General features: G+C 39.2%; 1 protein-coding gene across 2 annotated transcripts in view; it reads right to left on the minus strand.

Annotated features, from left to right (window-relative positions):
• The window catches only part of NSUN7 (NOP2/Sun RNA methyltransferase family member 7), a 60,743-nt gene that overhangs the window by 22,242 nt on the left and 23,204 nt on the right, over positions 1-15,297 (minus strand). For both annotated transcript variants that reach the window (XM_073012452.1, XM_073012453.1), the window contains exon 7: positions 2,017-2,160. In XM_073012452.1, coding sequence (XP_072868553.1) covers positions 2,017-2,160 — 144 coding nt within the window. The remainder of the gene's footprint in view (positions 1-2,016; positions 2,161-15,297) is intronic.

Genomic DNA, 15,297 nt, shown 5'->3' on the forward strand with positions numbered 1-15,297 from the left:
CAAATTATTATACTATAAAGCCATATCATCTACTTCTTTAATTCTATCTTAAAATAATTCCAAGTCTTTAGCAAGGACCAACTTCATATATTCCTCAATGGTTCTAATATTTTTTTCAATATTAATGTTTTTAAAACTAATTCCTTGTATCTAAGTTTAATAAAATAATCTTTTGGATTCACCTCCACTGTTTCTGACTAATGTTCCACGTTCCCACCACAGTCACTAGGTCAGCAACTCCTTATTTGCTCTGGCTTTTAGCTCCTCAGAGTACAGGTTCCTTCAAAAGCCCACTTGCTTCAGGATGTGACCACCTCTTAGCTTATCCTATCACCTCCTCATCAAGGCTTTCAAAACATTACCAGTACCTAGGAAATGTTTTCCTTTCCCCCCTTTCCTTATTTGTAATTTCCTTCAGGCTTTTCTCCCCTAGTCTTTATTTTTAATCTGTGGTTTATTTTTTTCTGGATTTCCACCTCAAAATGGCCCAGGATAAGGCCAGAGTCTCACAGTTCTGAGCTCTAGTTCTCCTGACTGCTATGCCTATTATAGCTGCTATTTATTCCCCCTTTTTTCCTTCCCCCTTTTCTTTTAGTGTCTACTAATTGTTCTTTGATTATTTCTTAAAGTTCATCTAGAAATTTTCTCAGCCTACCTACCATTCTACCATCTGAATTGGTTATTCTTCTGTTTAAGTCTCTCCGGAAAGAAATTTTCTATAGCAAGTCAAAATTCCATGTGGTACAGTGTAAACCCAGTTAAAGACAGTGTCTTTTAGTGGAAAGAAAATGTGCTAACAGACCTGAATTTGAATCCCAGCTTCCCTACTTACTAGCTCCATGATCATAAGCAACTTGTTTAATTTTTCTGAGTCTTGGTTTTTTTCCTCTACAATTATAAGAACACTATCCTCAAAAAGTTATTGTGAATACTAAGTGACAGTATGTGAACACTACCTAGAATATTGCCTGGGACATTGTTGTGTTTAATAAATATTAGCTCCTTTCCCTCCATTTCTTTTCCTCCTCTTTCTGTCCTTGCTAGAAATAGAAAACAGTTACTATATTCTGTACGTTGATGGAATGTCTTCTGTTTCTAATATTCTAATTAATCTTATCTATGCCTTTCAATATAAGCAAGGGATAAGAATAAGTTTCATTTAATTTGGAGCAATATAATGTGATTAAGAGAGTCATTAAAAGTGCCACTCTCAGAGTCAGACTGGTTATATTTGAATCCAAGCTCTGCCACTTACTAGCCCCATTATCCTAGGAGACTTCATTAACTTCTCTGAGCCTGGGATTCCTCATTTGTAAAATAGAAGTTAACAAGTTACTACTTCACAGAATTCTTGTGAAGACTTACTGAAATAATCCAAGAAAAGTACCACACCCAGGGCCTTACATCTAAGTTCTCAGTAAATGTTAATGCTAAATAATAATTATTTTAAATGTATTTAAAAGCCAATAAAATTAAATGTAAATGCTCCTATATTTAGTCTGAGATATTCATTTCATAAAGCATACATCCTAGAGATTAAGACACCTTTGAGTTTGAAATAATCTGTTTATGATTTAATTAGGATCATGTTTAGAACATAGGGGCTCTAGAGTCAAACAAATCTAAATTTGAATCCTAGCTCTTCTCTAGTTCCTTGACCTGAGAAAAATGAATCAATCTTTGAGTCTCAGTATTTTCATCTATACAGTGCTGGTAAATTTTAACACTCACATCAAGAGCTCTGGTATATTCAGAATAGCATACTGGCCAGGATCTTTTCTGATTGCCTACATTATTCCAATTATTAAATATTTTTAATATCACCCTGGTCTATTAGATTGTGTAAGGATTAAATGAGGTAACAGAGGTAAAGGACTTTACACATATTAAGTACTTTATATATGGTTGCTATTATTTATTAATCAGATGTATTTGATATGCTATTTTAATGATTTTAAATAATTTTATATTTTAAACTGTCAACAATTTCAATAATTTAGAAATTAAAACAAGTACCTTCATGTTCATTTAAAATAAATTCTATTGGATTACTAACACCCAGTCCTGAACAACGAGGTAGCAGCAAAATCACTTTAACTTTCTGTAACCTGTGATCCTTTGATTCAATGTTAATAAATGTCTCACGAAGTATTTCAATATCTGGGGAAAAAACACAGAAAAATTAATGTAAAATATTAATGAAAAATCTTAATGTAGTATGCGACTATATCTATTTATTGTACATTTTTAAATCCTCAACCTCACAAAAATTCATTTTGATGTAGTTAGAAAAGAGGGCTATTCTTCTCTGATACCTACCCAAAGTTAATACAGGAATCCTATTAATAGAATGCTTTCTCCTTCACCTGAAATGATGTTGAAATTTAAAATTAAATTTCTCATTCTGAACTGCAGGATATATAGTAGGGGAGAAATGGACTTCAGAGGCAGAAAAATTCAAGTTGACTCCCAGCTTCACTCTTTACTAGCTGTGCATTTTAATCTCCCTGAGCCTCCATTTCCTTCTTCATAAAATGAGATGGCTACCTCATATAACTGTGGTGAAGACTAAGATAAAGTAGTTAAGCTTAGCATGGTGTCTATTACATAGCAAGGGCTCAATATTGGTTATTTCCCTCTCCCATTCTTTATCCCCTTTTATGTTCTACTCTCCAGGAAAAAAAAAAAAAAAAAAAAAAAAAAGGTAGGGGAGGGTTATCAGAAGCACTTATAAGTTGCCAGTCCAAGGTACAGAATCCATACAAACTGGTGTAAAACATCAATCAGAACTTTAGGGATCTTGTGACTTAGCTTAAGAGTCTGCCTTCCCTTGCATTAGAGTCATCTGTGCCCCTATTTTACAGCCAACCCTCCACTTTTGCAGTGGCTATCACACCCCTCACCTGCTGAAGAATCACTCTTGATATGTCCCCACCTGCTGCCTTTCTCTTGCCTCATCAATTTTTCCCTCTTCCTATTCTCTGTGTCTTTTAAAATTGTTTTTTCTTTCAATAGAGTCATCCTTTTCTTCTTGCCCCCTGCCACTATTTTAAACATTTTATTGGAAAACTTCAAACATCTGCAATTTGGCATAATAATATAATAAATTCTCAAGTGCCCATCACAGAGTTTCAGCAGTGAACCATTCATGGTTAATCTTGTTTCATCTGTACAATGCAGCCCGTCCCACCCAGCCCCCTATTATTTTGAATCTATAAATAGTTCCACACATATCTCTAAGAGGATAAAATCTTCTTTTAAAATGTAACCGCACCAAAAAAAGTTAAAAATATTTCCTTATTATCATCAAATATCTAATCTGGCTCGCATTTCCCAATAGTTTCACACATGTCAAAAGTTTTTTGTTTGAATCAGGATCTAAATAAGGTACATACATGGCAATTGATCAGTCTTACTTTAAATTTCTTTTCAGCTACAGGTTCTCCCTCCATTTTTTCTTAACATTTATTTCTTACTGAAACTTCATTATTTGCCCTGCCAGGGTTTCCCACTGTCTGGATTTTGCTAACTGTTTTCCTAGAATGCAGTTTAACATGTTCCTATTTTCTGTACTTCCTGTAAATTATTAAGTGAATCTTTAGAAGACCAATATTTTTTCCTTTGGGGGACGGAGAGAAAGGGGCAAAACTACTTATAGATAGCATGATATTCCTCCACTCAGTTGCCTTTGTGGCACCACCAAAGGGGTTGCAAAACACTCACATTCTAATTCTAAAACGCCTTTTTCCTTTATAAGCTGGAATACTTCTAAAAGGAGAAATTTCCTCTCTTCTACTGCTTGGCTCCCCAGTAGTTCCTATTCTCTCTTGTTAAGTAGGTAAAAACTGCTCAACTATTTGAAAACTCTAATGTGTACAGATGTAAGAACTGAAGAGAGCAGCCACTATTCCCACCCTCAGCCCCAAGACTGAGAGAAAAGTGAACAAGGAACTTAGAAACTCAGCGGAGCACCTCCCTGCCCCCAACCCTACACTCAACACACACCAGGCTGAGATTCGGGTCTCTGAGAAGAGGGCATGATACCAAAGGAAGATGCTGTCGTAAACACTGCCAGGATTCTACACAGCCACCACAGGGATAAACAAGCATTGGAAGAAGAAAAGTCCTTTCTTCTTTCTCTTTCAGTCTTACAAAGTCTCTCCCACACCCTCTAATGACAGAGGCAGTTGGCAATGGAGAAAGGGAGAATCAGAGCACAGTCCCAGCATCGTAAGACAGGACAAAGTGTGGGTTTAGAGGTGAGAGGCAATAATAAGAACTGGCCCAGTTTCTGAACCTGCTTTCTCTTGATTCTTCTTCTAATTCTCTGTGGCTCCTCTGCTGGTTCCCTCTTATTCAGCTTCCTAACCTCTAGGTATTGGAGTGTCCAGAAATCAGTTTTTAGATTTCTTTACTACCTAAACTCACTTCTTTAGTGATCGTGACATTCAATATTATGTAAATGCTGACAAATCCCAAATGTGTGTCTCTAACACAGACTTCCCCCCTGAACTCCAAAAGAGTGTACCCAAATACCTGCTTGACATTTTCACTTAATGTCTAACAGGCATCTTAAACCTAATATAACTAAAACCTAACTGTACCACAGTCTTTCCCATCTCAGGAAAGGGCAACCTCGGCCGGGCACGATGGCTCACACCTGTAATCCTAGCACTTTGGGAGGCCGAGGCGGGCGGATCATGAGGTCTTGAGTTCGAGACCAGCCTGACCAACATGGTGAAACCCCGTCTCTACTAAAAATACAAAAATTAGCCAGGTGTGATGGCATGCCTCTGTAATCCCAGCTATTCAGGAGGGTGAGGCAGGAGAATTGCTTGAACCTGGGAGGCGGAGGTTGCAGTGAGCCGAGATCGCGCCACTGCACTCCAGTCTGGGCGACAGAGCGAGACACCGTCTCAAAAAAATAAATAAATAAAAGGAAAGGGCAAGCTCATCGAGATTATAAAATGAACTGGGAAGTAGTTTCTCCTTCCATTCTCTGAAAGAGTATTATTTCTTCCTTAAATTATTTGCAGAATTCTGTGACAATACCATATAGGAATAAAATTGTAAAAAACTTTTTGTCTTGTGGGAAGATTTTCAATTATGAATTCAATAGATATTAATAGCCATTAATCTTAAGATCTTAATAGCCAGATCCAAGAGTATCCAGATTTTCCAAAACTATTTCTCACTTTTGGCAAGTTGTCTATCCAGGAATCCATATCAGTTAAATGTTCAAGTTTATTGGCATAAAATTGCTCATAGTATCTTTTTATTGTGTTTTTAAATGTATCTAGGATCTGCAGTGATATTATTGATAACTGAATTGTTTTATGTTCTTTTTCTTGATGAATCAATTCTATTTTCTTTTAAAAAGTCACTTTTTGGTTTTGTTGAGAGAGATGCTGTTTGTTTTCTATAACATTAATTTCTGCCATCTTTATTATAGTCTTCCATCAGGTTTATTTGATGCTGTTTTTCTAACTTTCTTATCATGCATGTAAGCATCATCAATCTTTACTATTTCTTCTTCTCTAATGGTAGTATTTTAGGCTACAACATTCCCCCTTAGTTGCATTCTACATGTTAACATGTATTTTTACAATCATTAAGTTCAAAATATTCTCTAATTCCCACTGTGATTTCTTTTATGACTGATAAATTATTTTGAAGTATGTCATTTTAATTCCAAAGTGTGGCGGGGTGTGGTGGCTCACGCCTGTAATCCCAGCAGTTTGGGAGGCTGAGGTGGGTGGATCACCTGAGGTCAGGAGTTCGAAATAAGCCTGGCCAACATGGTGAAACCCCATCTCTACTAAAAATACAAAAAATTAGCTGAGCGTGGTGGCACGCATCTGTAATCCCAGTTACTCGGGAGGCTGAGGCAGAAGAATCACTTGAACCTGGGAGGCGGAGGTTGCAGTTAGCCAAGATCCCACCATTGCACTCCAGCCTGGGCAACAAGAGTGAAACTCCATCTCAAAATAAAAGAATCCAAAATGTCATGGGATTTCCTTCTTTTTCTTTCTTTTTTTTTTTTTAAATCGATTTCTGGCTTGATTCCACTGTGGCTGAAAAACATATTATGGGCTAGGTGTGGTGGCTCATGCCTGTGATCCCAGCACTTTGGGAAGCTGAGACAGGAGGAACGCTTGAGGCCGGTAGTTTGAGACCAGCCTGGGCAACATAATGAGACCTTGTCCCTACCCAGAAAAAAAAAAAAAAAAAAGCTGAGAGTGGTGGCATGTGCCTACAATAGCAGCTACTTGGGATGCTGAAGTGGGAGGACTGCTTGCACCTAGGAGATCAAGCTGCCGTGAGGCAGGATCACACCACTGCACTACAGCCTGGGTGACGGTGAAAACCAGTCTCTAAAACAACAACAACTTTGTATGATTTCAGTCCTTTGAAAGTCACTGAAACTTGCTTCCTGGCCCAGTATGTAGTAATTTTCGCTATTTATGTGTGCTGTGCAGTTGCTAGGTACAGAGTTCTACATATGTTAGTTTGGTTAACTTGCTGATCATGTTGTTTCCATCTTCTATATAGTTACTTATCTTACTAATTTGTTTTCAATTTGAGAGAGGTCTGTTAAAATCTCCCACTAAGATAAATTGATAAATTGTCTAGTTTTTGGTTCTGATCGATTTTCTTAAGGTTTAAGTATACAATTCAGGGGTTCTTCTGAGTATATTCACCAAGCTGTGTAACCATCACTATTATCAAATTCCACAACACTTTCTTCACTCCCAAAAGAAACCCTATACTCATTGGTAGTCATTCTCCATTCACCGTTTCTCCCAGCCCATCACATTTGCTCATCTATTCTATGTTTCCATGGATTTGCCTATTTGGGATATTGTCCTCTTCCCCTCATTTATGTAATCACAAATGAGGACTTTTTTGTTTGGCTTTCTTACTTAGCATCATGTTTTAAGATTCATCCATCTTGCCCCATTAGGATTTCATTCTTTTTTATGGCCAAATACTCTTCCATTGTATGGATACACCACATTTTTAAATCCACTCATCATTTGATGGACATTTGGGGCTATTTCCACCTTTTAGCTATTATGAATAACACTGCTATGAACTTTCATGTACAAGCTTTTGTGTCAATATATGTTTTCAGTTCTCTTGAGTATGGACCTAAAGGTGGAATTCTTAAGTTATATAGTAACCCTATGTTTAACTTACTGGAAAACTGCCAAACTGTTTTCCAAAGTAGCTGCACCATTTTATGTTCCCATCAGCAAGTTTTCCATATTGTTGCTTACACGTTGTTTTCCTTTTTTTTTTTTTTTTTTTTTTTTTTAACTATAGCCATACTAGTGGGTTTGAAGTGGTATTTCATTATGGTTTTGATTTGCAGTTCCCTAATGATTAATGATTTTGAGCATCTTTTCACATGAGCTTACTGGTCATTTGTAGATCTTCACTGGAGAAATATCTATTCAGATCTTTCACCCTTTCTAAGTTGGGCTACTTGTCTTTTTATTGTTGAGTTGTTTATATATTCTGGATACAAGTCCCTTTGCAGACAGATGATTTGCAAATAACTTCTCCCATTCTGTGAGTTATCTTTTTTTTTTTTTTTTTTTTTTTTTGAGACGGAGTCTAGCTCTGTTGCCCAGGCTGGAGTGCAGTGGCGCAATCTCGGCTCACTGCAAGCTCCGCCTCCCGGGTTCACGCCATTCTCCTGCCTCAGCCTCCCAAGTAGCTGGGACTACAGGCGCCTGCCACCGCGCCCGGCTAATTTTTTCTATTTTTTGTAGAGACGGGGTTTCACCATGGTCTCGATCTCCTGACCTTGTGATCCGCCCGCCTCGGCCTCCCAAAGTGCTGGGATTACAGGCGTGAGCCACCGCGCCCGGCCTTTTTTTTTTTTTTTTTTTAAATGGATTCTTGCTTTGTTGCCTAGGCTGGAGTGCAGTGGCGCAATCTTGGCTCACTGCAACCTCCGCCTCCTGGGTCCAAGTTATTCTCCTGCCTCAGTCTCCCGAGGAGCTGGGATTATAAGTGTGCACCACCATCCTGGCTAATTTTTGTAATTTTAGTGGAGACAGGGTTTCGTCATGTTGGCCAGGCTGGTCTTGAACTCTTGACCTCAGGTGATCCACCTGCCTCAGCCTCCCAAAGTGCTGAGATTACAGGCATGAGCCACCGTGCCCAGTCAGTCTTTTCAGTTTTTTGATAGTGACTTTGAAGCACGAAAGTTCTTAATTTTAATGAAGTCCAATTTATCTGTTTTTGTTTTCTTGTTGCTTGCGCTTTTGGTGTCATATCTAAACAACCACTGCTAATTCCAAGCTCATGAAAACTTACCTGTTTTTTCTTATAAGAGTTTTAGCTCTAACACTTATATTTTTGATCCATTTTGGGTTAATTTTTATATATGATTTGAGATATGCATCCAATTTTATTCTTTTCTAAGTGCCTATCCAGTTGTCCCAGCACCATTTGTTGAAAAGACTATTCATTTCCCATTGCATGGTCTTGGCAACCTTGTTGCAAGTCAACTGACCATAAATGTAAGGGTTTATTTCTGAACTTTCAATTTTGTTCCACTGATCTATACATTTATCGTTATACTAGCATCACACTTCTTGATTACTGTAGCTGTGTAGTAAGCTTTTAAATCAGGAAATGTGAGTTCTATAAACTTTGTTCTTTTTCACAACTCATTTAGCTATTCTGGGTTCCTTAAATTTCCATGTGAATTTTAGGAACAGTGTGTCAATTTCTGCAAAAAGCTCAGCTGAGCTTTTTATAAGAACTGTGATGAATCTGTAGATCAATTTAGGGAGCACTGCCATATCAAGTGTTCCGATCCTTAAACATGGAATATTTTCCATTTGTTTATGTCTTCCTTAATTATTTTTTATTTTTTTAAAGACAGGGTCTCACTCTGTTGCCCAGGCTGGAGTGCAGTAGCATGAACCAGCTCACTGCAGCTTTGAACTCCTGGGCTAAAGTGATCCGTCCACCTTAGCCTCCCAAGTAGCTTGGACTACAGGCATGTGCCACCATGGCTGGTTATTTTTTAAATTTTTGGTAGAGATGGGATCTTGCTACGTTGCCAGATTGGTCTCAAACTCCTGGCCTCAAGTGAGCCTCCCACCTTAGCCCCTCCCAAAGTGATGAGATTACAGATGTGAGCCACTGCACCCGGCCCTAATTTCTCTTTTCTTTTCTTTTTTTTTTTTTTTTTTTTTTTGAGACAGGTTGGAGTGCAGCGGTGCAATCTCAGCTCACTGCAACCTCTACTTCCCAAGTTCAAGAGATTCTCCAGCCTCAGCCTCCCTTGTAGCTGGGACTACAGGCATGAGCCACCACACCTGGCTAATTTCTTTTTGTATTTTTTATAGAGACGGGGTTTTGCCATATTGCCCAGGCTGGTCTCGAACTCCTGAGCTCAAAGTGATCTACCCACCTTGGCCTCCCGCACAAGCCACAGCATCCAGTCTCCTAATTTGTTTAAATGATATTTTGTAGTTTTCATCGTACAAGTCTTGAACTTCTTGTATTAAATTTATTGCTAAGAATTTTATTCTTTTTGATGTTATAAAAAGGATCGTTTTCTTTCTTTGATTTTTTATATTATTCATTGTTGGTGGATAGAAATACAATAGATTGTTATATATTCATTTTGTATCCTGCAACCTTACTATATACTAATTTGTTAGTTCTAATAGTGTATTCATTGATTCCTTTGGACTTTTTGTATACAGAGTGTTCACTTGTTCTGGACAATTTTACTCTCTATATATTTTAGGACTATGTTATTCATACATATATCTTGAGTCATGTCATATTTTCCTGATGAATTAAACCTTTCATAATTATAAATATCTCTCTTCATTGTTAGCAGTGTTTCTTGACTTGAATCTATTTGTCTGCAGCTCTTTTTATTAGCATATGCACTGCATATCTTTTTCTGTTGTCTGAAGTTTTTTTTTATCATTTAAGAGCATTTCTGATAAACAGCACTTAGTTGATCTTTTAAAATCCAAGACTGACCAGATACAGTGACTTATGCCTGTAATCCAAACACCTTGGGATGCCAAGACAGGAGGATTGCTTGAGCCCAGGAGTTCACAACCAGTCTGGGCAACATAGCAAGATGTCATCTCTACAAAAAAAATTAAAAAATTAGCAAGGCATGGTGGCACATGCCTGTAGTCCCAGCTACTTGGGAGGCTGAGCAGGAGTATCGATGGAGCCCAGGAGGTTGAATTTATATTGAGCTGAGATTGCCCCACTGCACTCCAGCCTGGGTGACAGAGTGAGACCCTGTCTCTATAAAACAAAAAGAAAAACAAAACAAACAAACAAGAAATAAACAAAAATCCAATATTGACTTTCAAGTATTCAGTCCATGTATTTTAAGTGTGTTTAATGTATAATATTTTAGGCCAGGCATGGTAGCTCACACCTGTAATCCCAGCAATTTGGGAGACCAAGGCAGGTGAATCACTTTGAACTCAGGAGTTCGAGACCAGTCTGGCCAACACAGCAAAACCTTGTCTTTACTAAAAATACAAAAAAATTATCTGGGTGAGGTGGTTGGTGCATGCTACTCAGGAGACTGAGACACAATAATTGCTTGAAGCCGGGCGGCAGAGGTTGCAGTGAGCCAAGATAGCACCACTGCAGTCTAGCCTGGGCGACAGAGGGAGACTGTGTCTTAAAATAAATAAATATATATACACACACACACACACACACACACACACGTGTGTGTGTGTATTTCTATGTTTACATAATATTTTAATGTCATATGCATATAATGTATGTTAGCTTAAATATATATTATTTGGTTTAATCTACCATCATATTTGCTATTCGTCTTGCTTTTTTTATGTTCCCTTTCTCTCTTTTTTTTTTTTTTTTTTTTTTTTTTGAGACAGGGGCGCTTGCTCTGTCACTCAGGTTAGAGTGCAGTGGCACAATCATGGCTCACTGCAGTCTTGATCTCCTGAGCTCAAGCAATCCTCTAACCTCAGCCTCCCAAGTAGCTGGGACCACAGGTGTATGCTACCACACCCGGGTAATTTTTTGTATTTTTGATAGAAATAGGGTTTCACCATGTTACCCAGGCTGGTCTCAAACTCCTGGGCTCATGCAATCCACACGCCTCAGCCTCCCAAAGTGCTGGAATGGAACTACAGGAATGAGCCATTGTGCCTGGTCTTCTCTCCTTTATTTATTTATTTATTTATTTATTTATTTATTTATTTAATTTATTTATTTATGAGACAGAGTCTCACTCTGTGGCCTAGGCTGGAGTGCAGTGGCATGATCTCAGCTCACTGCAACCTCTGCATCTGGGGTTCAAGTGATTCTCATGCTTCAGCCTACCAAGCAGCTGGGACTACAAGCCTGTACCACTCCATCTGGCTAAGTTTTGTATGTTTAGTAGAGACAGGGTTTCACCATGCCGGTCAGGCTGGTCTTGAACTCCTGGCCACAGGTGATCCTCCCGCCTTGCCTCCTGAAGTGCTGGGATTACAGGCGTGAGCAACCACACCCGGCCTCTCCTTTTTAATCTTTTTTTAGACTCATATTCCAATTCTATATTCTATTCCTCTCCCCCTTAACTATTCATTATACATTATTTTATTATGTGTTTACTTATTATCCCAGAAATTATAGCACACATCATTGACTTAATATACTACTTTACCACTTCCTAGAAAAGCAAAAACCATAGGACACATTAATTCTATTCTCTTTCCTCTAAAATTATATGCCATGGTTGTAATTTATTTTAATTGCATTTAACATTAAATGTCTTTAGTCCCACAGACATTAATTTGCAACCCCATTAGACATTAGATTATAATCATTTAGATTTACCTAAGTACTTAACTTTTTTTTTTTGAGACGGAGTCCCGCTCTGTCGCCCAGACTGGAGTACAGTGGCACGATCCCGGCTCACTGCACGCTCCGCCTCCTGGGTTCATGCCATTCTCCTGCCTCAGCCTCCCGAGTAGCTGGGACCACAGGCGCCTGCCACCACGCCCGGCTAATTTTTTGTATTTTTAGTAGAGACGGGGTTTCACTGTGTTAGCCAGGATGGTCTCGATCTCCTGACCTCGTGATCCACCTGCCTCAGCCTCCCAAAGTGATGGGATTACAGGTGTGAGCCACCGCGACCGGCCGCATTTCCACTTTTTTTAGAGACAGGGTCTTTTTTTTTTTTTTTTTTTTTTTGAGATGGTCTCGCTCTGTCGCCCAGACTGGAGTGCAGTGGCGCAATCTGGGCTCACTCCAAGTTCCGTCTCCTGGGTTCATGCCGTTCTCTAGCCTCAGCATCCCAAGTAGCTGGGACTACAGGTGCCCGCCACCACACCCGGCTAATTTTTTGTATTTTTTAGTAGAGACGGGGTTTCACCATGTTAGCCAGGATGGTCTCAATCTCCCGACCTCATGATCTGCCCACCTTGGCCTCCCAAAGTGCTGGGATTACAGGCGTGAGCCACCATGCCCAGCTGAGACAGGGTCTTGCTCTGTTGCCCAGGTTGGAATGCAGTGGCACAATCATAGCTTACTGTAACCTCAAAATCCTGGGCTGAAGTGGGAGGACCACTTGAGCTCAAGTGGTCCTGGGTAGCTACATCCAGCTATTTTTTTTTATATTTTTAGTAGAGACAGTGTCTCACTGTGTTACCCAAGCTGGTCTCAAACTCCCGGCCTCCTAACTTGGCCTCCCAAAGCACTGGGATTACCAGCATGAGCCACTGCGCCCAGCCTCCAATTTCCTATGTAACATTTCTTCTACCCAAACAATGCATCTTTAGTATTCCCTTTACTGTGTCTACTAGTGACAAACTCTCAGATTTTGTCTGAGAATATCTTTATTTTATTTTATTTCAAAGAGTATTTTCGGTGGATATAAAAATCTAGCTTGGTAGTTTCTTTCAGCATTATGAAGACATTGTTTAATGGTTCTGGTTTTAATTGTTTCAATTGAAAAGTTAGTTTTTAGTTTTATTGCTATTCCATTGATGGTATATGTATTTTCTCCCTGGCTACTCACCAATGCCTTTCTCTTTGGTTTTCAGCAGGTATGCTATGGTATGCCTAATATGATGCCTTAGTCTGTTTGGGCTGCTACAACAAATGCCATAGAATGAGTAGCTTATAAACAAAAGAATTTTATTTCTCACAAGTCTGAAGACTAGGATGTTGAAGATCAAGGCACCAGCAGATTCAGTGTCTGGTGTGGACCTGCTTTCTTACAGATGGTGCCTTCCTGCTGTATCATCAGGTGGTGAAAGGGGGCTACCTAGCTCCCTGGGGTCCCCTTCATAAGGGCACTAATCCCATTCATGAGGGCTCTACCCTCACAACTTCCTAAAGGCCCCACCTCCTGATACCATCACTTTGGGGGTTAGGATTTTAACATACAAATTTTGGGGGGATACAAATAGTCAGGCCATAGGATATGTTTTCCATGTATTCTGATTAGACTTTTATAGGGCTTCTTGAATCTGTGGCTTAATGTCTTTCATCCATTTTCAAGAATTCTCAGCCTGAAATTCAAATATTGTTTCTTTCCAATTCCTTTTCTCCTCTCCATCTGCAATTCCAATCAAACACACATGAGATAACTGAATCACTGAGTCTCATGTGTGTCCTATGACCTCTTTCATATCCTTTGTCTCCCCATGCTTAAGTCTGGATATTTTCTTCAGGCCTATCAGTTCACTTATTGTATCTTCAGTTCTGTGTAATTTACTGTTAAATCCATATCACATTTATTTATTAATTTCACACATTGTATTTTTCAGTTCTAGAACTTTCTTTTAGCTTTTTTGATTATAGTTTCCAGTTCTTTGCTAAAATTCTAAAACTTGACATTTAGTCCCTCCAGCTTATTAATCATAGTTATTTTAAAGTGTACATTTTGAGCCAGGTACAGTGGCACCTGCCTGTAATTTCAGCTACTTGAGAGGCTGAGGCAGGAGGATTGCTTGATCCCAGGAGTATAAGATCAGCCTAGGCAACATAACAAGATCCTGTCTCAAAAAAAAAAACAAAACAACTAAAGTCCACATCTGATAAATCCAGTATCTCCAGATATGCTGTGGGTCTGCTTCTACTGCAGTGCTTTCTCTTTCAGTCATATCTTTTCTTGTTCTGTCAGTGTTTTATAAAATTAAGTGGTAGATATTGTATCAGAAAAAATTCAGAAGATACGGGCCGGGTGCGGTGGCTCACGCCTGTAATCCTAGCACTTTGGGAGGCCAAGATGGGTGGATCACCTGAGGTAAGGAGTTCGAAACCAGCCTGGCCAACATGATGAAATGCCATCTCTACTAAAAGTACAAAAATTAGCCGGGCATGTTGGCGGGTGCCTGTAATCCCAGCTACGCAGGAGGCTGAGGCAGGAGAATCGCTTGAACCTGGGAGTAAGAGGTTGCAGCGAGCCAAGATGGTGCCAACTGCACTCCCACCTGGGCAACAAGAGGGAGACTCCGTCTTAGAAAAATAAAAAAATAATAAATAATAAATGAAAAAAATTAGAAGATAATTAGAAACATAAGATAGTGTTGTTTTCCTCCAGAGGGAATTTACTTTTGCTTCTGGCAGGCAGCTAAGACTAGGCACTAGCAATCCCAGATCACCTTAATCTAATTGGGAATTAAGATGACTGGAATGTGGGTTCTAATTCTTTGGAGGACTGATCACTATCCAAGATGGACTTTGGGGCTCCAAGTGAAATCCTGAGTGTTTACCAGGCTACCTCTCCTGGTCAAATTCTGAATTCCACTTTTTGTCTCCCTATCCCTGTGAATCTGTTAAAAGTTTTGCTTAGTTTTTCAGCCTCGCTGAACCTACAATAAAATGTAGTCTTTAGTTAGCATGATCCAATGGAAACATTTTTAAAAAACAAGAAGCCTAAAAGACCTCCTAGGTCAGGCCTGGTGGCTCATGCCTGTAATCCCAGGACTTTGGGAGGCCCAGGCAGGCAAATCACTTGAACCCAGGAGTTTGAGACTAGCTTGAGCAACATTGCAAAACCTTGGCTCTACAAAAATTAGAAACATTACCCAGGCATAGTGGCATGAGCCTATAGTCACAGCTACTTGAGATGCTGAGGTGGGAGGATCTCTTGAGCCCAGGAGGTAGAGGCTGCAGTGAACAGTGATCATACCAGTGCACTCCAGCCTGGGCAACAAAGTGAGACTTTATCTCAAAAAAAAAAAAAAAAAAAGACTTAGCTTCTAGTCCTAGATACTATCTTTGTCACTTAAGCACTTATGTATTTATTAAACGATAATCATT

This window comes from Chlorocebus sabaeus, chromosome 27 (genome assembly GCF_047675955.1).
Source record: "Chlorocebus sabaeus isolate Y175 chromosome 27, mChlSab1.0.hap1, whole genome shotgun sequence".
Taxonomy (NCBI): Eukaryota; Metazoa; Chordata; class Mammalia; order Primates; family Cercopithecidae; genus Chlorocebus; species Chlorocebus sabaeus.